This window comes from Sparus aurata, chromosome 16 (assembly GCF_900880675.1).
Source record: "Sparus aurata chromosome 16, fSpaAur1.1, whole genome shotgun sequence".
NCBI lineage: Eukaryota > Metazoa > Chordata > Actinopteri > Spariformes > Sparidae > Sparus > Sparus aurata.
In genome coordinates, this window is record NC_044202.1 from 26,698,440 (window position 1) to 26,723,029 (window position 24,590).

Consider the following 24,590-nt stretch of genomic DNA (forward strand, 5'->3'; position numbering starts at 1 on the left):
TGTGCATGTGAAAATGCTCTCACTTTAACTATTAAACATAGCTGTGAGTACTGTTGATTTTTTTTTTTCACTTAGATTTCATTAAACATTTAAGTGATATCCGATCACAATCATTAAAGATTTCTTTCCGACCCCACTTCTTCCTCGGTAGTGATGGTTCACCAATATCCTTCTAGATTTTAATGATGTTTTGGACAGTTCTTAACCAAATTTTAGGAGCTTCAGCCATCTCCTTAGTTGTTTTCTTTGCTTGATGCAGGCCAATAATTTTACCCTTCTGAAACAGAGTAACATCTTTTCCATGACCACAGGACATGTCCTCCGACAAGATTGTTTAAGATAAGAGAAGCTGCTTCATCAGTAAGGGTTAATAACTTGTTGCTAGAAACATATTTATTACTGCAGTAATTATCCAATGGAAGGCTCTTACCTATTTGCTTACTTAAATCAAGGTGGTGACATTTTTTTAGGATGGCCAGTGTATGTCACAGAAGTACTAAATTTGTTTGTCATTTTTGTTGCAGCCAACCCAGTGTCACCTTTTGTCAAATGCTTGTTTACCATGGTAACAGTAGAAGCTTCAAGGCTTCAATGCATGTCGTTCAACCTTATAAATGGTTTTGCCTTTTCAAAAATTTAAACTATACTGTAATTGTGACCTGGTTCTAAGTATTTACATTTATAGTAGGAATGGGCTGTGGGCTGAGTGCCACAGTAAGGTAAGGGATGTTGGGAAGTATAGAGAAGAGGATGAACACAGTTGATTTTGGCCTTTTCATCTGATTTGTTGAAAAATATAGAAAATCTCTAGCCTTATCATTCAATGCTTATTGGGCAGTATTTTGTCATGCTATCAGTCATTGTATATATTTGCTGTAAAAAATCTTTACTTTCCAATCCTTAAGAAAAATAAGACTCCTCTGAGAAGTTATGGTCTCGTACAATGAGACATTGTTTGTAATTTTGATATCAGTACAACTCCCATAAAAAAAAAATGGAGTGTAAAGCCAAACTAAGCACTTGCCAGTCAAGGAAAGGGAAACATTCCCAACTTCACATTACCCCCTGGTAATCCTGAATGCCACGCATTAGTGAGCACTTCCTATCTGCTGCTCCAGCTCGTCCCCTGTTACTGTTCTAACAATGGACCTCAGATGGCCCATAAAACAAGTTTATGTCAACCTGGGCATAGTGTACCAACTGTTGCTCCTGCTTCCTTCCCGCTTTTGGGAATAATGCATTCCAGCTTTTATTAGAGTTTATTATTGGCAGGGCTCACTATCAGGTCTGGGAATGCTTTTAGTAGGCAGGCTATTGTTTGTGACCAGAGATGGCTGGTGGAAAGGGGCTTGGCAGTTCCTAAACAACAGCTGATGGATGAGTGAAAACAAGATACGTTAGTGCCAGGACTAAGATGGGACAATAGTATCAGCCATCACTGCAGATTGGTACAGTTACAAACAGTTACTGAATCTCATTAAAAGTACTCAGAAAAGTGCTTTTTCTGTCAACAAGTTGCACTGTGTTGGACACAAACCGCACAGATCACAGTAAAAAGAAAAACACTGGGCTGAGAATGCCAAGTGTCTTAAACACATGACAAGAGCAATTTAGCATGATCTTAGACTTGGCACTCTCTGGGGGCGAAACAGGGTGTGAGCCCACACTTGAATTAGAGACTAACAGAGATTAATTTAATACTTGGGAGTTTTTTAATTCCTCACACTTTCAAGTCTACAGCGATTTATTGGATCAGGTTGCCAGCATCTATAAAAATCACATTTAAGACGTAAAAACAAATATCTGCTCTTGGCCTATATAATTATCTTGCATTTTCAGATGCCAGTCCTTCTCTCATTGGCCTAAGATAAATATTGGATCGAAGATGGTACAGACGGATGGCACAGGAAGACATAATTCTGTCAACTTGGGTCTATTCAGTGTGAAGATGCCCAATTTAGGTGTACATTTTGTTCTTAAAGCAAAACACTGTTTCTGTTGAGTTCTTCCCTTCACCTCAACATATTAACAATACATTAGACTCGCTGAAATTGTATCTTAAAGGAATCACTGCTCTGTGGCTCACGTGGAAATGTCTATTAGTTTTATAAAGTAAATCACAAGTTTAGACAAAGCAGTTTTCTCTTTATTCATGCAGTGGTACATGGTAGATTGCTTTCAGCCAACCTGCTGCTGTCTCTCTTACATTTGGTTTTCCACCACATTGGTTCAAACTGAAATATCCATGCACCTGTAAAATGGAATGGCATGAAATTTAATACAGATACCTGGGGTCCCCAAATGATAAATTCCACTGAATTTGGTGATCCCCTGATTTTTCCTCTTGTACCACGATGATATTGACAAGTAGGTCAGAGTAAACTAGTGAACAACTACTGGATGGACTCCAGTGAAATTTGCTACAGAGATATTCAGTGTCCCAGAAGGATTTATTTTAAAGACTGTGTTGATATGGATTTTTCCTACAGCGCAGCAAGTTTTTTGATTTTAATTACATTTTTTAATTCCGTACTTTGATTTGTAACATGTCCTGCCTGTTATGTGGTAACAACTGTCGGGTATCGGTGTGTAACTTCATATCACCTTCTTCCACTGAAAATTATTTGTGGCCTGTTGCTTTGTACCTGATAGTCTGAACACACCATTTGTCTCTTCCATAACTGATGATTTCTAGTTAAAGTTATTTGAGACTCTCAAGTCCTTGTCAACTAATTTTTAATGCTTATTTTGCATCAGTTTAAAATGGCTATTTTACTTTATTTTCCTTGAAGAACAGAATATTGTCTTAATTCTATTCTTCAAGTCAAACGAATGGGTGTAATTTCAATAAATGAATCAATAAGCAGGAAGAAAAGGCATTTTCTTTTAAAAGGCATAATATTCTGTAATATTTATGTCTACCAACTGTGCTATTTTGACTGTGATTTTAACATGGGCTTTGACACACTGGTACATGAATACACAGAATGCTAAATTCTAATGTTTATCCAATATATTTCTGATATGCAGTGTTTAACATTGATATTAAATCAAGTCCTAATATTTTAAGGTAATACGATTATAAATGGCTTCCTTTACAGATATGTGCTCTTTTCAAATAAGGAAGGTATCAGTGGTTTATTTAATAGAGGTGACAGGTTTTTATCATAAGCCAAGTTTAGGTTTAATCATTTGACACCGGTTTAGCCAGTGTGTTGTGACAAAATAATTGGATTATAGGGTCCAGATTGATCCAGGCAGTATTGTTGAGGGCTATGATGTCGACCCCCTGTGGATAAAGCCTAAAGAAAGATGTTTATTCCATACAAAATCATCTAGAGGGCATGTAGATTATTTTTCTTTGATTTTATGTCATCAAAAGTTAAATCTCAGCTCTGAAATAGCCTAGATTGTGACTATAACATCTTTTGTTTTTTCATGTATCAAATCTGTACATTTTCCGCAGGGCTTATCCTATTCATGAAAAAAACACATAGATTTGTTTTGGCACACACAGCCTTCAGCAGAGCGTATAAAATCAATTCAGGGAAGAGTCTGTACAGACTCACATGTCTACACACAAACACACATATTGCTACACATGGACATTGCTATTTGGCTCATTGCTTTTCACCATCTCTCCCCCTGTGTGCGACCAATGTTTTGCTTCAGCATTCAAGCACAACCTAACTCAAAGTCAGAACATTCAGTACAATACGACAAACCAGTGCAGTGTACTGTTATTGGCCATAGCGAAGGTTTTAGCCATGATAGCGTCGTGACAGAAGGGATAGCAGTCTCGATTAGGTGTTGTCTGGCAGTCAGTCCACCACTTTGGATTTGTATCAGATCGATTGCCATGAAACTGTCATAATATTTGGTTCCCAGAGGTTAAATCCTATTTTAAATCCATTTTTTTACATTTATTTATGTATTGTGTGTTTCCATGTATTTTAGTACACAGAGAGTCCCCACAAAGTGAAATCCACTGTCATTGGCCAGTGAATAGCACTGGAGCAGTTGAGGTTAACTACTGTCCTGAGGAAACGTTAACTGTTATTATGGAGGGAGTGTTTTTCATGTGCTCCTGCCCTAACATACAGGAACCTCTCTTGTCCCTGTGTTTTTTTCCAAATAACAGTCAACTGATTTCTCAGCCACAGGTAAGTTCATCACAACTGTATAAATTGAGGAGTAATACAGTTCCACTGCTCTTCCCTTCACTACACTTATGTTATTATAGAATCTAAGTTTTGTTTACAGTGTCTCCTACCAGTGAAACAAAACTGTGTATCAAGCCTTTTTTTTTTATTGGCCTTGGCCTACTTGAGCTCTACTTCAGTTGTACACTGCCCCCCCAACACACACACACACACACACACACACACACAATTCTGATCCCTCCTCCTTGCCTCTCCTCCTCCTCAGTGGAGTTTCACTGATATTCTGTGTCACAATCCTGACACAGCACTTCCTCAGTTTCTCCTCGGCTTCAGCTTGCTCCTGCCCTGGAGCGCTGACTGCCTCTTTTGGACAATGCCCATCCTTGTTTGCATCGCCCCCTCATTTCGGGAATCCCAGCATTGCTGGTAACCACTGGTGGATCAAGAAAGATGAGGTCACCGTCTCTGTTTAGCCTGGCCTTGCCATCGCCCCCCCTTCTCCCATGGCAAGGGGGTGTGTATGTCACTCTTAAACAATGGAAGCCTTCTCCATTGGGCTGATATGGGCTGCCAGACCGTCAGACACACAGTCAGACAGACGAAGAGACAAGCTAATCCAAGTCAGAGCATTCCCGCCTAAATGTAACAGCTATTAATGGTTACAATATTTTCAGCACATATTAATCCTCCCTCCCACTCAGTACACACCAAAATTACTCTGTATTCCACTTTGCTTATCATATAGGTTGACCTGTGTTTAATCAACTTGAGTGCTAGTAAAAAAACAATGCTAAACTGTGGTTAAACATTTACTCTGGCACTGCATTTACGTCATTTGGCTGCATGTCTTTTTGTAGAATCACAGTATTAGTCTGCCAGCCATATTTCACTTTCAAAATGAGCTGGGAAAGGACTCAGTTTCACTTTTCAGGGACTGCACAGAGACCTACATTATGTCCCAAAACTACTGGAAGCTACTTACCGCCAATTTAATCTTGTTGTCATCTCCATCCTGCACCAAAGTTTTCTCTGGTGCACTTTCAGTCTTACTTTTCTCCATAATGATGCTTCAATGTTGTCAATGTTAAAAGATAGGGATTGTGTGAAAATTATAACTGACAAGTGCCATTTTTTCTCTGCAGCATAGATCTCTTTAAATTATCAAGCACAGTGATTTGAAAGTGTGTGCAGTAAATTAATCAAGCCTTTGTTTTGCTTTGCTCTTGGTGTGCATGCTTCTCCATTAGAAACCTCTCACCGTCCATTTGTCTTTATTATACCTGACATGTTTCATGTTTTATTTTTTGCACAGTGTTGTTCACATTATTCATAAGCATTTTATTCCTTGCACATCAATGGACAGGTTTCCCTTAAGAGAGTGAATCTTCAAGTGCTGTAGAGGGTCGCATTTGGTCGGTCCTGCTTACTTGTATGTGAAAGGTGGTTGCACATGATTATATTTGTGTCCTGTGAATTTGCAGTTTGGTTTCTGGCCATTCAGAACATTCAGTCATCGATCAAGTGCTGTTTGTAGCCCCTTTCACACTGCCGTTTGCATGCGGGGATCCTGCGCCAATTCTCCGCGCCCTCCCCTGTGTGAATGTTTCAGATGCGGAAAGGGGGGAAATTTCGCTCCGGCGCTGATCCGCCTCTGGAGGTAGTATCAGGGCCGCATTATTGGTGAGCCATCCCAGTGTGAACGGATAATACGGAGGCGCGGAGCGGGGGCGTGTCGGTCGTGCAGTCTGATAACCACACAGGTCTTTCACTCAACTAAATACAGAGAAATGTCCCACAAAGCAACGTTACAGCACCAAACAAAAGTAACGTAGTAACTGTAACTGTCTTTGGCAACTTATATGAGGAAAACAAATACCACAGCTGTACGTGGAGAAGCGTCCGTCCTCCTGTCTGTCCTACCGACTTTTCCTCACATTTCTGCTCAAAAAACAGCGTTTGTCACCGGCAAAAAACTTTAACTCACCGAGTGTTTGTGATGAAAATAAATCACCATGACCGTCAGCCCTCCGGACCGAGACTATGTATAATTATAATTATGTAATTTAGCGCAAAAAACGTAACTCCGTCACTTTCCAGGATGTTTGGTGGGTCAGGATCTCAATCACTACATATTATAACGGCATCCATATGATTATAAACTGTCCACCTGGGGAAACACCGATGTCATCAACGTGACGTGTACCGTCACACCTCTTTAGGAGCCGCAGCACCGGCTTTCTGTGTGAATTACACATGTGAATTGGCGAACCACCGCTCTGGAGATAATGTGGAGACGCTGTGTAAAAAGGGCTCGTGATGACATGCAAGATAGACTAACCACTAAGCTCTAATATAAATACCTCTGTATTAGCACCTACTCAGGCCTGTGGGAGCGGACCAATCATAGCAGACAGGTCTTTTCAGGAGGGGGCGGGTGCTTGAAGAGACACTAAAACAGAGCATTCAGAGAGGGAATGAATAGAGGTTCTGCAGCGATGAACAGTATAATAGTGAACATTAAAGCATGTAAGCATCTTCTGGTAAACACCTAAAATAAAATTATGAACATGAAAAAGAACACAATATGGGACCTTTAATTGACTTGAGTGTGATATATATCATGCATGCTATAAACTATGCTGTTACCAACAATCTATGAGCAGTCAGTGTGGCACCAAAGGTCAAATAAGTTGCAGATGAAAGAGGTCAGGCTCAGTACTTTTCCATATCAATCTAAATCTCTCTCTGGCAACAGGACATCCTTTAGCACACCCCTTTCCTTTTGATCTGGTAATGGGAAGTACCATTTGTCAGGAATAGGCTATTACGGTCTGTGTCATTGTCTTCCTTACATGCCCAATCTTTTTCTCTAGTGGTCTTCCCAAGTATTTCTGCTGCTACAACAGCACATTTTCTACTGTTTATTCATTCTCCACTTTTCCCAATGTAGTCTCAAGTGTCAATCAGAATCTTAATGGTTGTACAAATTGATCAGCTCCTTGGAAGTTGTCATACAACCATATAAGGGGTCATCGACAAGGATTGCCCAATTGCCCTGGGAAAGTAAAATAGCACACGGGGCTTGTAAATGTAAGAACTCACTTGCTCGATTGGGCAAGTGGTAAACAACAGTTAAGCAAATCCTTTTTTCCAGAGCTGAAGATGAAAGTTGTGAAGTGGTAAACCATCTGACTTTCTCCTCATCTCTTTTTTGAGTTTCACATCCACTCTACTGATCTGGCACACAGAGAAAATGGCAGCGGGTATAGAAAAAGCACAAAGTGAATTGTGAAACTGTGAGGCTTTATTTGGTAAAACAGGAGTTTAGCTGGGTGACATTCAAGGATGTAGGGGACACCACAACTATTCTTGCCGCAAGTTGAGATAAAGGCTGATAAGATTAGATATGGCAATTATCATTATTTTTGGTTTCTATTTGATATCGGCAGATACATTTTCAAACCAATGTACAAGTAAAAATTGACTTTGGCCAAATAGATTTCTCACCCAGTCAGACGCTGCACATGTATACTTGTGAATTCAGAATTTGTTGTTAATGCCATATTGAAATCTCTTTGTGTACATGACAAATAAAGCTGCTAATCCTCTCAGTTGATTTGCTCTCTGTAATTATATGGTTTATTGATTTTTCATGCTAACACGTGGTTAACATGAAACAAAAAGGATTAATGGCATGTCTTATGTCTGTCCTTATGCCTCTTCCTTGGTGTCTACCTCAGCACTTGGTCCAGTGGGATGCTGGGAACCCAGAGTGTTTGCTCCAGCTGGTGAAGGAGCTTATCCAGCAGTACCACCACTACCAGTACCAGCGTCTGCGAGAGAGCTCTCGACTGCTCTTTGAGTATGATAGCCTGCTGGAGGATCCCAACTACGGCCGCAACATGGAGATTTATGCCGGACGCAAGAACAGCTGGGTAGGCAACTGTTAAATGACCTTGCTCATACATTTACAAAACCAAGAGCCATGAGATGGTATTACAAAATCTCTCAAATAAATACTTCATCCTGCAAACACTTCTCACTTTATTCCTAAGGCTTGGTTAGCATTCAGTTAAGAATATCAATACTTGATGATATCATGATTTTTAAAGCTTGAAAGCTGTATTGAGCAAGGTTTGAATTCACCTTATACCTATATGCATACATTTGTACAAATCACATACATATTCACAGTTAGACAATTTATGAGATTTTTATATGCAAAGCTTAATGGACATTTCCATAGGAAGGAAACCGTAGACTTCCTGTTTAACTGTACAAAACTGCTAGTGTCAGACAAGTCAGTCATATTTTTTTGGGTTAAAAACTTAAATGCTGACCATTCACAATATGCTGCCCCATGGTACATGATTTTCATATCAATCTGGCGACATGTTGGTAGCTGGGTCTGTATGCCAGTGTAAAACTAATTCTTAAGGAAAATCATGACCAGTACATAATCAAATGTTATTTTCACACTATGTTGCCAGGGTGTATATGGTGTCTTAAAGAGTATTAAAAGTTGATACATTAATTTAGTGAAAATTAAGACTCTTTAAAAGTCTTAAATGCCATTTCCAAGGTATTACTTTTTATAGCTTGTTTTCCATATGTATATTTATTCAAAATTAAATTTAATCATACGGTCAATCAATACGGTTGTAATGTATTTGAGCAGCAGCCACTTACTCTGCTGAAGATGATCCGTTGCTGTGGATGCAAAACCTCAAGTCCTTTAACCATATGATTTTTTTGCTCAAAAACTGTGTTCCGGTGCTGATTATGGCTGGATATCAAACCTCAATACTCATTGATTACTGACCAAATTGTGTCTGTAGTTCAGTTCAGATGTTGTTGTCCCTCAAGAGAAAATTATTTTTGCAGCAAGGCAACATGGAAACATGAAATATAAACACATATATCATGAACACAATAAAAACAAAGTAAGTCTATTGAAGAGATGAGTAGTGCTGGCACTATACAAGCAATGTAGGACATAATAAAAGTTCCATGTGATGAATAAAGAAAAACAGCTGCAATAACAACGTGCAAAGATTGAACCAAGAAGCACTTTATGGCGTATTACATTTAAGAGCACATGGGATCAGTGAAAACATAAATCTGTTGCACCTAATTTTGGGAAAACTGTATTTCTGATCAGAGCGTAAGATGACAATTTACTTATAGGAAGGAAGTTTCTAGATTCTGCCTGACATTGTGAACTTGACAATGTTGCTCTGTTGTGACTTGCTGTATCAATGAATTAATGAGACAATTGGGATTGATTCTAAAATTGATCTTTAAAAGAGCATAATCATTGAAACATTTAGCCACCTAAAATTGTCTCTTTTGCCTTTTCTCATCAAAGCCCCTTTTCTCACCAAATATCAAGGAACTTGGAGCTCTCAAGGGTTTCTACTTTTTGTCCTTTGGCTCTCAGAAGGTGGAAGGGATTTTTTTGGTTAAATCCATAACCTTGTCATTGGGTTTAGAACTGTTACGTCCCAGAAAAGTAGTCATCACACAACTGTACAAGATCATTGACCTTGTATATTGACTCACTTCTATGAGGCTGAGTGACAACAGCTGTGTCATATGCAGATATAGGAATATGCCTGACCTTGTTTTAACTCCTACAGTAGCGGGTGTGGAGAACCAAAAGTAGTCAGGACAGGACACAGCCCTGTGGGGCACCTGAGGAGGGCAAATGCTGCTTAGACAACCCTATTTATCCTGACCCTCTGCAGTCTATTAAAAAAAGTGTCAATGTGACTATGTATAAGTCATAATGTCATATGTCCCCATATGAACTTTGTGCTGTAAACCTTGTTAAGTCTTTAATTTCCCTTTCTTGTTCTCTAGACGGGAGAGTTTTCAGCCCGTTTCCTTCTCAAACTCCCTGTGGACTTCAGTGACATCCCCGTCTATCTTCTGAAGGTAATTCACCAGGCACCACACACATTTTGACTCATAATACAAGTTTGCATTACATGCAAACACACCCATGAGACCTGCAGACAATGCAGCAGACATGAGTCAAAATAGATGTTGTCATGCCATGAGCTTCCCTTAGAAACAATGAGACATTATTAGTCTTTGTTTGTTTACAAGTATTTGTGCCCACATGTTTTTTTATATGTGCAATCAACAGAAGGGTTTATTGAAATGATCTACAATACATCTGTGTGTGTGTGTGTGTGCGCGTGCGTGCGTGCGTGCGTGCGTGTGTGCGCATGTATGCCGACTCTGGTCTTGGGGGCTGTGAGTTGACTAATCAGCAAGCCGTCACTCTCGATCTGCTTTGAGCCGCATTGTGGCTGGAGGCAGCTTAGCCCAAACTCTCTCTCTCTCTCTCTCTCTCTCTCTCTCTCTCTCTCTCTCTCTCTCTCTCTCTCTATACATATATATATATATATATATATTATATTTCTATCTATCTATCTCTCTGTCTCTATCTCTCTCTATATATCTCTATCTTTATGTGTCTTTTTCTCAATATGTCTCTCACTCGCTTACTTTCTCTCTCCTCTTGTCTCTCTTTCTCTCCCTTATCTCTTGTTCTCTCTTCACCCCCCACCCCCACCTCTTAGACTGCCTGCATGCTGGAGGCCCTGGCTCTCTGGCCTTTTCCAGTCTGCCCTCTGTTTGTGAAGGGAAATGATGGTAAACATAAGGGAAACAGCAATCCCCATCAGCCTCACATCAGCCCTTATTCCCAAGTCTCAGAGACCTGGAGCACTGAGACTCGTCTCTCTCTGCAGGCTTTCACAAGAGTCAACTAAAGTCATATTTCACAGCCACATTGCCAGTCATGATAAAATTTTAAGTTGTTATTATTTTTTTTTTACCTGTGTGTCTCGAGACAGGAAAGTTTCTAAACTCACGCATGCTGTCATTTGGTGGAGGTTTCTATGCAAAAAAACAAACAAACACACTGACACCTTTAATCAGTGGGTGGTGGTAGCAGTGTAGCCATTGACACAATGTTGTCAAAGGAGAACTGTGTCTAACATTTAGGGATGTTATTAGAGACAAAATTTTGGATGTACATTCCTGTCACCCTTATCATATTCTTTGCTTCACATGTGCATGTACACGCACAATCTCACAGTATCATGCTGTATTTGGCAGCTAGGGGTATACATAGTATCACCATGCACTGGAAGACTAAGGAAGAGTATCGACTTGCAGAGAGGAAAGTAATGAACATCAGCCCACACCTTGTCCACCTACGCATTACAGAGGAACGGATTATGAAGCCTAGGCTGGACTCTAGAACACAAATGTACTGTACGCCAAACCGATGACCTGAATTTTCTGTTTAACAGTCTTCATGCAATTAGTTCTGTCAGTGTGAACGCCATCTGGAGTCAAGTCTTTTCTTGCATTGCACATTTCTGCGTTCCAAGTAATTCCATACTGGTGAGGAGCAGTTGAAATGCAATTAATCCACTCCTGCAGTACATCTAGCCTGAGCAGACAGATATACCCTATATTGTGTGTTCACTGTAAAGGAACATTGCAACTGCAAGATTGTGAAGTTGTGGCACATAGGGACAGATTTATGCATTCAAACACATGCATTGTAACCGATGCATCAGGATGGAGTCTCAGTCAATTTCTACGAGATGCTTCTTCATTTTTATTTCAAGTATAAATAGTTATGAAATGATAGGATATCTAATATGGTCACACAACTTTGATGTGGAAATTCTGGTGCTTCACTGGCCAAAACATGTGAACACATTCAAGGAATCTGACTGTTTTTGTTTTTTTCTCAATAAAGACATGGAGCAATAGTCCACCATAGGCTAATTTGTTTTTGCTGATATTGATCTTTAGGTGGATCTACAAGCTCTCTATTAGTCGTATGTACTGCTCTGTAGTCTCTGTAATAGTCTCTTAGTGAAGACAGTATTTTTCTCACTGGAAATTATTCACTGGAGTCATACATGATAATATAGTGATTGCCTCTATTTTACTAATAACTACATTTAATGCCATGTATTGCAGCTTGTGGCTCAAAACTCAAAGAAACTTAAGCACGCATTTACAGCTTTACTCAGTAAATTTGGCAGTTTTTTTAAATGATGAGCAGAATTTGATACATTTTTGGTATGCATTGTACAAAAGAACAACACAGACAACTGCGTCATCACCTTGAATATTGATGGAGTCAATGTTGATGCAGTGTCGGTGCAATGTACAGAGTTGTCTTGTTAAGTCGGAAACTGGTTCAACCTTTTTCCATCATTTAATTTAATGTAATCGGGCAAGCACTGTGGTGGCCAATCAAATTTCTGAAAGTGTCTATCTTGCTTTCCCACTGTTTACTGTACCCGATTATGAACGCAAATGATGATCTGGTGGATCTGTTACTTAAACTGAAAAAATCCATTATTTTAACACAGGGCTGTTTTTGGTCTGATGCCCACCAAGCCTTCAAAATGACTTCAACCTACAACCTTTTCAAAAGCTGGTCTTTCTTGACAAGAACTACTTCAAAAATCAAAAAAGGCGATGCTGTTCAGACAGAATATAAGCCATCAGCCAGGTGCTGTAGGTAGAGGTCATACTGTTGACCCTGATTTGAATCAAACTACTCATCAAATCCATGGATGTCCTTGCTTGAGGAGGGACAGTTTGGCACTGAAATGGAAATCTGTTCAGACATAGGCTACTCTGCACTGCTAGTGAATGCCGAGATGTTGCTGGTGGGCGCAGAGCTGTGGAGGACGACTGTTACCTGGAGCGAAGCATCCGCGTGGTCTGAGCTCACCACAGTGGACATGTTTACCTTCCTGCATGGACTGCCCTGCCTCAGGGAGGGGGGAGGAATGCAAGTCTATTTATTTATTTATTTATTTTTTAAAAGGGGGCAGCCCATCATAGTCAAAATGAAAGAGTTGGAAGGACACAGAGCGGAGATGAAGGGAAGATAGTGAAATGGACACAGATGGATGTTGGCAGTTTTCTTCTCTTTTAAAGGGCATGTGTACCTCTTGGGCATTGTTTTAGTGTCTCATCCTTTGATCGTACCTTGACCTGTAGGTTGTTAACTGTTTGAAGTTGCTTTTACTCATATCCTCTCATTTAGCATTGGCCTCTGACCTCCACTGCATTGCCTATTTGTTCATATTGGTCAGGTCATCGAGCATGGTTTATGGTTAGAGTATAATAAGTGTTTCATTTGTTATGGTCTGCTTCAAAAATTTATTCTGGAAGAGATTAAAACATATTACATGTTACAAATGTAATATTACATAGGCTTGTTTTTTTTATGTCGTAAAGGTGCCTCACACTAACCATACATTTCTTTTCGTGCTTCATGCTACTCCACGATTCTCCAAAAACACAGAGAACAGCAAATTAATTTCCCAATTGCAGCTGTGACCTTTACTAAATAAGTGTTGATTAAGGTTGTCAGTCATCCAGGTCATGGCAATTCTAAGTGGTATATCTCATGCAACTGCACTTTCAGACGGTATAGCACTTAGAATTTTCGTTAAACATGTTCCTCTTTCACCGTGTTGTCTTTTCTCTCTATCCATCCTTGCTCAGTAGAGTATGTATATGCAGCGGCGGCTTGCCTCTAAATGTCCTCACTGATCTGCATGGAATGACGCCACATTCGTGACTGAGCCTGCTGCTCTCGCTTCACTTGAGCTTTGTTTCCCCCACAAGCACTGACCCATGTCACCAGCTCTATAGCGTGTGTGTGTGTGTGTGTGTGTGTGTGTGTGTGTGTGTGTGCATTCATACGTACGCGTGTCCAAGGTAGCCTCAGCTGTCATTGATCCAATAAGATGTTTTGGGTGACCCAAGTGCTTGGTTCTGTACTTTTGTGTGTGTGTCGGTGTGTGTGTGTGTGTGTGTGTGTGTGTGTGTGTGTGTGTGTGTGTGTGTGTGTGTCGGTGTGTGTGTGTGTGTGTGTGTGTGTGTGTGTGTGTGTGTGTGTGTGTGTGATGACAACGCGAAACAGTTTCATATGAGGTCAGAGATTGCCAAGAAGTAGATGCATGTCCTGAAAAATGCAACAAGAATAGAAAGATGGATAGATAGATAGATAGATAGATAGATAGATAGATATTGATCCCAAGCTGGGAAATTACGGTGTAGAATTGAATAGAATTGTATTAACTATAAACTAGGGCTGTCAAAGTTAACGCGTTAACGCAACATCCTCTTAACGCCTTTAATTTTTTTAACGCGCGATTAATGCTCAGAATTAAAAAAAAAAAAAAAGAGATGCGCATTGTTTGATTTACAGCCGTCGGTGGGACCTGTAGTCTTGATCCAGAGGGTGGCAGAATAATAATCAGAAGAAGAAGAGGCAGGGTTGCCGTTCGGGAAGAACACAGTGGACTGAAAAGCGAAAGTGAAAGGAAAAGGAGAAGGAGACTTATGAACTGTCGACATGAAATGAGTTACCACTGAAGTACGTTGAGTCTCAAATATCATTTGCAAGCCAAACACATGGCAGATGCAGAGAGCCCACCGACCCCTCGCCAAAAGCAGACATCACCATGTTTTGATCCCATTTAGGGTGAGGGGATATTTTTTTAGCCTTTTATTATCCTGCATGATTTGAAGTGTTGAATAAACATTTTCATAAAGCAAGCATATTTTCCCTTTCTTATGTTTTAAGAACTAGTATTAAGAACGTGAAAAAAATACATTAAGGTACATTTAGAACAGAAAGAAATGTGCCAAAAAAATTGAGATTAATTTGCGATTAATCGCGAGTTAACTATGGACAAAATGCGATTAATCGCGATTAAAAAAATATCGTTTGACAGCCCTACTATAAACAGAACATTTATTGAAATAAAAAAATATGCAAGAACAGGCACAAATTCTTCATGAATATCTATATAAACCCCATGTGAAATGTTTACTGCCAGTGCTGTGTCTTCTTCAGCTGTAAAAAGCACAATTGTTTGTGAGTGGACACAAGGTCAACATCACCCTCATGTTTGTTTATTAAATATAAGGCTACAGGTATCAGATGGCTAGCTTAGCTTAGCACAGACTAAAAACCAGGTGGAAAAGTTTGGAGCAGTTGTCAGACATCCAGCAGAGACTCCCAAGAAGTTACAGCAGTTATCCTAGCCAATAATAAGTCAGACAACACCCCTGTAAAATGATGAACTATCATTATTAAACTTTTGATTAGTTATTAAACTGTACAAATATGACACAAGAAATATATCATGTTAATAAGTGAGACTGAGGTATATTTCGGTTGGCAGTTTTTGTTACTTTTGGACAGATCCTGGCTAGCTATTACTTCCAGTTTCCCGTCTTTGTTCTCAGCCAATCTACTGGTTGTGACCTAATCTTTAACATATATGAGAATGGCATCGATCTTCTCATGTAGCTCTGTCCCAGAAAGCATAGAGGCGTATTTTCCAAAATGCTGAACCATTGCTTTAAAGATAGATTTGTAAAGATTTTAAACCTTTTTTATACCAAGCCTCTCTACTGCCCAGCAACTGGCCTCTCACTCCCCAAGGTCAATTTTGTTTCCTGCAAAACTGACCTGAGGGCGGGTTGCATTGAGCCCTGGGCATTCGTGTATCCTCGTTTTTGTCTGTACAAGCTGTGCATGCTTCAACAAGAGCACTTACATCTAATTATTTTTACTCTAATTATTTTTGGTCCTGCATCGTCCCCCCCCCCCCCCCCCCCAACACACACACACACACACACACACACACACACACACGCTTTAACCTTCAGAGCTCCACAGGCAGCAACTGACAGGGGAGGGTCAGGGTGAAGCAGAGCCTCAGGCTGTCGTTCTGTCTTTTCGTTTGTGGTGCCAGCGTCACTGACTCGATTATTTCTGTACTTCCTTTTCACTTCCTGTCTTGTTTTTTTTATCTTTTTATCCTAATATCAACTCTTGAATTAGCCGTGAGCAAAATCAGTATTTAAAAACATTTTTTTTTTTTGATAAATAAGAAATTTTAAATGAAAAAAGAATACACAAATCGTAGCAAAATTAGAGTCAATACAATTTTAGGCTGTCTGTCCAAGTTAAGCTCTTGATTATGATAAGATATCATTCAAGTGGAGGCCATCTAGGTCTTGAGCATTTTAATAATATTTCTATTTAAAGAGCTACGAATCAGCTTCAGTAAACACATCACAAAGGGGGACAAAACATGAAAATTTCCTCCTAATGATCCTCTTAAAACGTGTTGCTGGCGCTCCTCAGGGCTGTGTTTAACAATGGCACTGTCTTCCACCTCAGCAGCAGGAGGGTGAGAATGCAGCGTTGTTCCCCCCCAGGGGCACAGTGGAGGAGCTGAGGACAGATTGAGGGTACTGCTGGGGTTGGCAGCACAGTGCGGGGTGAGCACATCGCAGTTGCACTGTGTCTACAGTGGAGTCTTGACATGGCACATGACGACAAGCAGACTGTTTTCTTGTTCATTATAATTTATCTGTGGTTACACCTGGGGCTTTAATCGAGTGCTGCATTTCAAAATGCTTTAACAGTACACTGAATGTGAGGAAAATATTCTGGTGACACTATCAGTGTTGTACCTAGAACTTAGTGATTCTAATAAAACATCTTTTCTCAATTTTCTGATAAATTCTGTGATTGTAACTTAAACTGAGATTTTTATTGTATACATTTACGATACAATCCTGTATTTGTGCGCTGTCCTGTACTATTTGTGGGCAAGCGTAACTACAAAAGGGATCTTGATCTTGTCTCTTATAATCACATCAGATGAAATACACAGTTGCATGTTTTTGAGGTCCTCCCGGTTTTCTTTTTTTGTTTTAAAGGCAGTAAGTCATACTTCTTGAAAGAAAAAAATCTCCAGCTAACCTTATATTTATCAGTATAACGTGTTAATTTAGAGCTGCAACGATTTGTCAATTATCCATCGGTTGTCAACTATTAAAGTAATCAACAATTGATTTGATAATCGATTAAGTGATTTGAGTAATTTTTAAGAAAGTCTGATTTCTGCTTCCTAAATGTAAATATTTTCTAGTTTATTTTCCCTTTTATGACAATAAACTGAATTTGGCTTGACTAGGGTGGAATTTAGCCTTGCACAGCAGGGGTTTAATTCCAACAAGGTTTCATGACGGTGTGTCATTAACTGATAATGCACTTGTGTAGTAGTCAAAGGAGCTGCTGTAAACACTCTTTCCCCACCGCATTACTATCAAAGGATAGTAGCTTACGAAGCACCACTTACTCAGTTATAGATCCATTACATTTCCATGAATTCCTCAAAATCCATATATTCCATTATATAGTTAATGCAGAGTGCACATTGCCTTCATTCAGATTCAGTCAGAAAACCTAAGGAATGGACGTCATCTCACTTGATTATTGTAATGTAAACATAGTATATTACTGTACAGGTATTGTTGGTACTCTCAGTTGGTTATTTGTGTTATACATTAAGTTACCAGACACCCAGAGATATCCAGAATTATCCTTTAAAAAATAAGTGGCTATACAAACTTGGAAAAAAAAAATGTGCATCATGATTATGATCAAAATGATCTTTGTGTTATTTTGGTTTGAGTCATATATTTAAGGACTCCAATGTACACCTAGTATGGCTACAACTCATGATAACTAAGGTTTTGGTTTGTACAATGCTTAGTTTAGTTTCATTTTGTCATTTTCCTACTTATAAAACATAAAAAACACTGATAGATAGACATCAGATAAACTTTAACTTAATGCCTCTCCAGCTTCAGAAAACAAATCAAACAAACAATCTTAAACATATTAACAAAATGGAATGCAGTATCCAGTTCTTTAAATGCATCCATGGATGTAAATTAATCTTTTGGGTATCAATGCATTTACATTTAGAGCTCACGTGGTCTACAGGAAAATTCATTTATCTCCAGTAATTCCACCTTTTCTTGCTGTTGAACAAATCTTTTTGCAGACAGCAGACAGCAAATTCCCTTAACCTGTAACCTTACTCCGACTTTTATAAGTGACACTCCTCCATATAAGCCTGAAGTAGCTGTAACTTGCAGTTGCAAAAGAGGGCGATACAGTGGGTCAGTGGGTTGTCGGTTATTAACGCTAACGTTACATCCGTCCTTGCAGTCATATCGGGATGGGAAGACCAGGGGCCTCATTGATTTAGGCAAATAAAAATAAATGTATAATCACTAATAAATCTTTGAATCTTTTTTTTTTAATGTTGGCTGTACTGTTTAGTTTAGGTATGTAGTTTGTCATGCATACATATTTAGATGAAATATTGTTTCTTAAAATAGCTAAAATTATGACTACATTATCCATCCGTTGTGAATTCATTGTTAAAGTCACTGAGATTTTCATTGAATCAAATCAGTATTTTCTGGACCAATCATGTTCAATATATTTACTTCCTGTAATCACCTCTGTGTGTAAAATCCTTTTTTTTAGAGTCCACCATTCCCATACAAGATCCAGGTAGCTAGTTCTTACATACAACATATAATTGTCACCATAATATGGCACAAAACGAAATTAGTTTTATTTTTTTCCAAAATTTCAAGGGTTTCTCTACAAGGACAAAGATATATTTCTATTTGCTGATTTGTTCAATTCTATAAAAGTTGGCATGAACATATAGTACCCACAATGTGTGTAAGCCAAGACTAACTGTAACTTGTATAACGCTTTCAAATAAAGTTCAACCACAGAGTTACTAGAACAAGAACATGACTACAGATTGTGCTCATATTACATTAAACCTCAAGCAAAACAAAACTTAAAAACCTTCAGAACAGCATTTATCGTGTGGTGAATTCCAGTCTTATCAATCTGAGCACCTGACTACTCCTTTAAACACACTTTAACTCAACACCTCCTCTTCACAAAGCCCAGATTAAGGGAGCTGGAGAATGACACAAAGCCACTTATGTGCCGGCCTACACCGCTGAATCACCACTGGCGACCTTTTGGGTATTCCAGGCTGGCGTTTATGCTTGTTTGTGTGTTTGTCTTTTTTAGTGAGGACATGATGGCTACTACGGTTTCCAAGAGATAAGCCAACAGACCTCATCAGTTTGCAGCAGCTGTGGTTACCTTATTCCGGTTGCCACATAATCATTGCTCCTTTCTCAACCACTCATGAGGCTTTCGTTGCCGCAGTTTGCTGTCCAGCTTACGTCCTCCTCCGCATGGCAGTTAAGCTTTTGGAGAAGTCGTGGCTGAACATAGCCCGCTGCGTCACATGATGAGTCTTTCACAATTCTCTGCACAGACCTGCAAATCAACACTTTGGCCACTACATGCACACATACATGCATGAAGACACAACAACATCCATCACTGAAGATCCATGATTAAAATGGCCCTCAGTTTGCCATTACAGCTGACCATTGTGTCATTTGCTGTGTCCTTGATGAGGGCATGGAATGTATGTTTGCTGTGCACTTTGACTGCATTATTCTTCTATTGGTTTGACCTTGTGGTTGTGGTTTTTAGCACATGGTTTCAGATCAGGTCAAAAGAGTTATTGTCACTCTGTTGAGGGAATAGAATTAGCTGTTAATGGGTTATGCAGTCTAAAAAAGACTGTGGTGTTACCTATTCTGGTGATCATATGACAAAAGGAAAAACAAAACAATTACCTGATGGCCACCTTCCACCCATTACCTTTTTGTCTTTCTATTCTCGGCCCGTCTGCCACTTTGAGAGAAAGTGCAGGCCTGTGCGTGACTGTTGAGCATTTGGTGCCAAAGCAAGTGGTTGTAATTTGTGGCCTTGCCGTGCCCTTGCACGGTAAACACTGACTAAGAGCTCAGGAATCTTAAGAGCTATAAAATAATTGCAGGTTACTCCCATAATGGCCAGTGTTCTGCTCCGTGCCTCAGCTCTGCCTCTTCGGTCTCATCCGTTTTTTTTTTTGCACAGCCTCAACTGCTGCTATGCAAACAAGTAATGCTTTTTCTGCTGCATCTGTTCTGTTTGCTCATTTTGGTAGTTACCTTATTACAAAGAAAACAATGATTTTGTCCTTGATGTGTCTAAAGGTTTAGCACACATTTACTGATCTGCTATTGCGGTTTAGGTCACGTTTTTTTTTTTATTCTGTGAACAACTTAAACTCATCATTATGTTTAGTAATTAAGGATTAATAGAAATTAATAAAACATTTTTCATTTTGATATGAAAATATAAATGTATGTGAAATCCCTTTCAGATGAATGTGTAAGCCAAGACCACTTTTGATAGAGACAGTATGGAATCTGCAATCTCTTTAACATGAGCATACTGTGTCTTTTGATATCTCATTTGAAATTTGCATTTATTACTTCCATTACTGAAAATGCAAAGCCAATCTTCAGCTATGTTCATTCAGGATAAACCAAAGCATATCAAGATGTATTAATTTTGTGTTCACAGTGCCTTCTTAAAGTCCTGTTGCTGAGTGATGGCATATCTGTACAGCACAGAGACATGGCATTTAATAGGGAAACAAGTTGCCCAAAAGACATCGTCAAGTAATTGCCAGTTTAGGCTTCACTAATGCAGTGTACCACTGAAATCTGAAAGGCCAGCCACTGCTTCCACGCAGATAAACAATTATGTGGCTTTTAAATGGGTGATGTGTTATAGCTTGGTATGCTCTTGAAGATGAATTTAAATGTCAGGCGTAACAGCTCTAAAACAGAAATAAGAGGGAGTGGTAATGTATAATTTTGATTCTCAATATAATATTTTATCTTTGAATCTTTATAACTATAACAAAATTATGGTTACTGATTGTGTCATTAGTTGATCAATTCAAATGCCTCATTATTTTTCAAACGATACCAGATATGAGTAATATCGGCTCCTCAATGGCTTTGAGTCCAAACTAATGGCAGGAAATGCACACCCCTCTCCTGAGTTTGCTGACACAGTAAAACTGAAACTTCTCTGTTGCAAGAGGTTGAATGCAGTTGCAAAAGATGGCGATACAGTGGGTCACTGGGTTGTCGGTTATTAACGCTAACGTTACATCCGTCCTTGCAGTCATATCGGGATGGGAAGACCAGGGGCCTCATTGATTTAGGCAAATAAAAATAAATGTATAATCACTAATAATTCTTTGAATCTTTTTTTTTTATGTTGGCTGTACTGTTTAGTTTAGGTATGTAGTTTGTCATGCATACATATTTAGATGAATATATTGTTTCTTAAAATAGCTAAAATTATGACTACATTATCCATCCATTGTGAATTCATTGTTAAAGTCACTGAGATTTTCATTGAATAAAATCAGCATTTTCTGGACCAATCATATTCAATATATTTACTTCCTGTAATCACCTCTGTGTGTAAAAGTCTTTATTTAGAGTCCACCATTCCCATGCAAGATCCAGGTAGCTAGTTCTTACATACAACATATAATTGTCACCATATTATGGCACAAAGCGAAATTAGGTTTTTTTTTTTTTCAAAATTTCAAGGGTTTCTCTACAAGGACAAAGATATATTTCTATCTATCTATTCTATTCTATTCTATCGCTCCTTCACAGCTGTCAGCACTCTCAGAAGATGGCACACAATGAGAAAGTTTAAGGGAGTCTGGATGAACTTACTCCTGTTAATATAACATGCTTTTATTCCAGTCATAGCACAGTCATACGGTGGGCATAGTACTGAAATCAAAGAACACCTGCATGCTAGCGTGTAAACAAATAATGTTTGGGGGTAACTGTCATGGATGCACAGATGGTATGATGTTTTTAATCATGAGTGCATGCAAATGATCTGTGAGGCCTCCCTGAAAAGCGCCTGTTGTAACGGAAGTATTTAATTTAAAATGTAGCTGCAATTGTACTACTGTACAGCAAACATGACTGAAAAAGCAGGTAATGTAACTGCTGCCACAGTCCCCCCTAAAATATTTCTAACAGGATTCCCTGCACTGTGTCAAGGTTCATTGTGTGTAGTGAGGACATTGGGACTGGGCCCAAGAAAACATGACCAAAGAGTGTGGTTCCCTGGAAGTTGCACGCCTCTGCAGATTTCCTGGTTATGTTGTAAAATGGTTTCTAGTACGATTCAGATATAAGTCTAAATAAGGAGTTGTTGATAGCAATAGCATGCAGATAACCTCAACTGCACAAAAAAAATCAGACTGATCTTCATTAAATGGCATTGTGTTGAGAAGTCACAGAGGGTGAGGTCATTTTAAATTACTGCACAGTATGACTCAATCAAATTGCCTGGAATAGGTATGACTAGGCATGTAGACAGCTGAATATATATATATATATATATATACATATGTATATATTTTTTTTTATATAGATATATTTTTAAATGTTCATTTGAATCATAAAGTAGAAAGCCCATGGAAACTTGAAAGTACTTTATCCATGTCCTATATCAATTTGTGGTAAGTGATGCCCACACCCTGAAACACCCTGAGAGCCAAATGTAAATATTTGAACTTTATGACATAACCATTTCTGTTAAACTTCAGTAGCACACAGCTGCTGGCTAATCTTGTTTTGTGTTTTTGAGAAGGTGGCTGTGGCATAATCGAAAGGCAACCCAACCAAGATTTTTTCTTCTCTCTATTTTGAATGAAATGCAGTATTAAACATAATGTTGCCATTTCATCTACTGAACTACCGTTGACTTAAAGTTATATTACATTTGTACGCCTTTGGTAGGTAAACTTGGTAAAATATTATCTAGATTACTCGACAAACGGGACAGGGTACATGAAATTAAAATACAGCAGTATATCACTTATACCATATCAACAAGAAGTGTGAAAACTGTGTGGGCATGTGCAGGCTGTGCTGATACACATCTTCCACACTGTCCTGTTTTGTCACACCTACCAGGGCAGGGCAGCATAGACAGGAAAATCAGGTGGGACTTAAAAATGCAGCAGTGTTACAAGCATAACCTGCCATGGATATATTGGCTAGCAGGCTAACAATAGCATTACACCTGCAGAAATGCAAATACCTTTTCATTAAACTTAAATATATTTGCATCTTCATAGTTAGCCATTATCAATGTACTGGATTGACCTTGGCCACACAGCACCCCTCCTATTCTACTGCTTATTTTTGTAAACCATGAAGTTCTTGAAAGGAATAAGCTTTTCACCTTTCACCTTCTTAGCCCCTGGCTAAGGATAGCCAGTGGGTATCAATATCCAGTGTGAAGAGCTCTAATGATGTTCAGTATTTCCTGAAGTCCACCACAGACATTTTTACTTTTCAAACACAGGTGCAGCTTACTATATAAACCACATTACCCCCAGGTGTGTCATGTTCAACATCACAAATGTGCATCCAGAAAGATTTGTAATCAGTAGTCTGAAATATACTCATTCTTCTGGAGCTGATTATGGAAGTAGCTAAATCAGTGAGCCTTTTTTGTGTATTTGTAATCTCTGTTGAGAGATCCACATGCACAGTACCCAGGTACAGATACGGGGGCCAATGACAAGGTTATGTCGCAGTTGGTTTTTACTCCATCTTTCTTTTGAACTTGGTGCAGACTAGTGTTTGGCTGTTGGACGACGGCATCATCAGTAGTCGACGGCATCATCAGTAGTCGATGGCTGACAGCCATCAACTACCATTGCAACATCGTTATTTTGAAGGCTCCCCACTAGAGAGCACAATTTAGTGGCATGTCCCCTCAGTAGATGTTGGTTGTGATATCTGGTGAGAGGAAATGAAAAAGAAGAATGTTGCTGCTCAATGCACTAACATTACGTCACATTGTCCTGTTTATTTTATTTAGGCAAACCCAAGACACTTGGGTTTTTTTCCTGCGGGTAGCTGTTTCTCTCATTCGAGCCTTTTTTATACACTATTTTCTTGGCTTAGCCATTCTTGGCTAGTCAGCGAACATTGTTTTGTACACGTGAGGCTGAACAAAGCTAAGATGTGTACATGTGATGTAGAGATAAGTTGTGTTGGTTTTAAATCTGGCACAGGCATGTAAGTTGGTGGTAACAGGTTTCCTCTGCATGGTGAGACAGTTGGAGATTTATGTCAGAGCAACAGTGGGAAACAGTGGCAACTTGAGTTGTGAGCTGCTACACAACTGCTGCCTAACACTGAGGGTACACACCTGCTCAGATTCATAAACAACAATGTCATCGTCCATCACAATATTCCATTAAATTGGCATAAGACATCATCACGCACCAACTAGTGCAGACTAAACAATGTTCTAGCACTATTTGAACAGAGATGATTGAAAAACTATATATGTACCAAATGTCTATTGCTTCAATGTGCGTTATAGCATTGGACCATTTAAGGGCTAATAATTAGCATGCTTACTTGACTGTCATGTTCCCATCACTGCCAATCAGGGTTGGGCCAAAATAAAACCTACTGCAGAGTCATTTGACGTGGGAATAAATGCTAATTATACCCTTTCACATTGAACACAAATGCCAGATGTTG

General features: G+C 39.1%; 1 protein-coding gene across 1 annotated transcript in view; it reads left to right on the forward strand.

The window, feature by feature from the left end:
- The window catches only part of babam2 (BRISC and BRCA1 A complex member 2), a 94,666-nt gene that overhangs the window by 19,845 nt on the left and 50,231 nt on the right, over positions 1-24,590 (forward strand). Inside the window, exons 5-6 of the mRNA XM_030443412.1 lie at positions 7,904-8,098; positions 10,026-10,100. Of these exons, the coding sequence (XP_030299272.1) occupies positions 7,904-8,098; positions 10,026-10,100 (270 nt within the window). The remainder of the gene's footprint in view (positions 1-7,903; positions 8,099-10,025; positions 10,101-24,590) is intronic.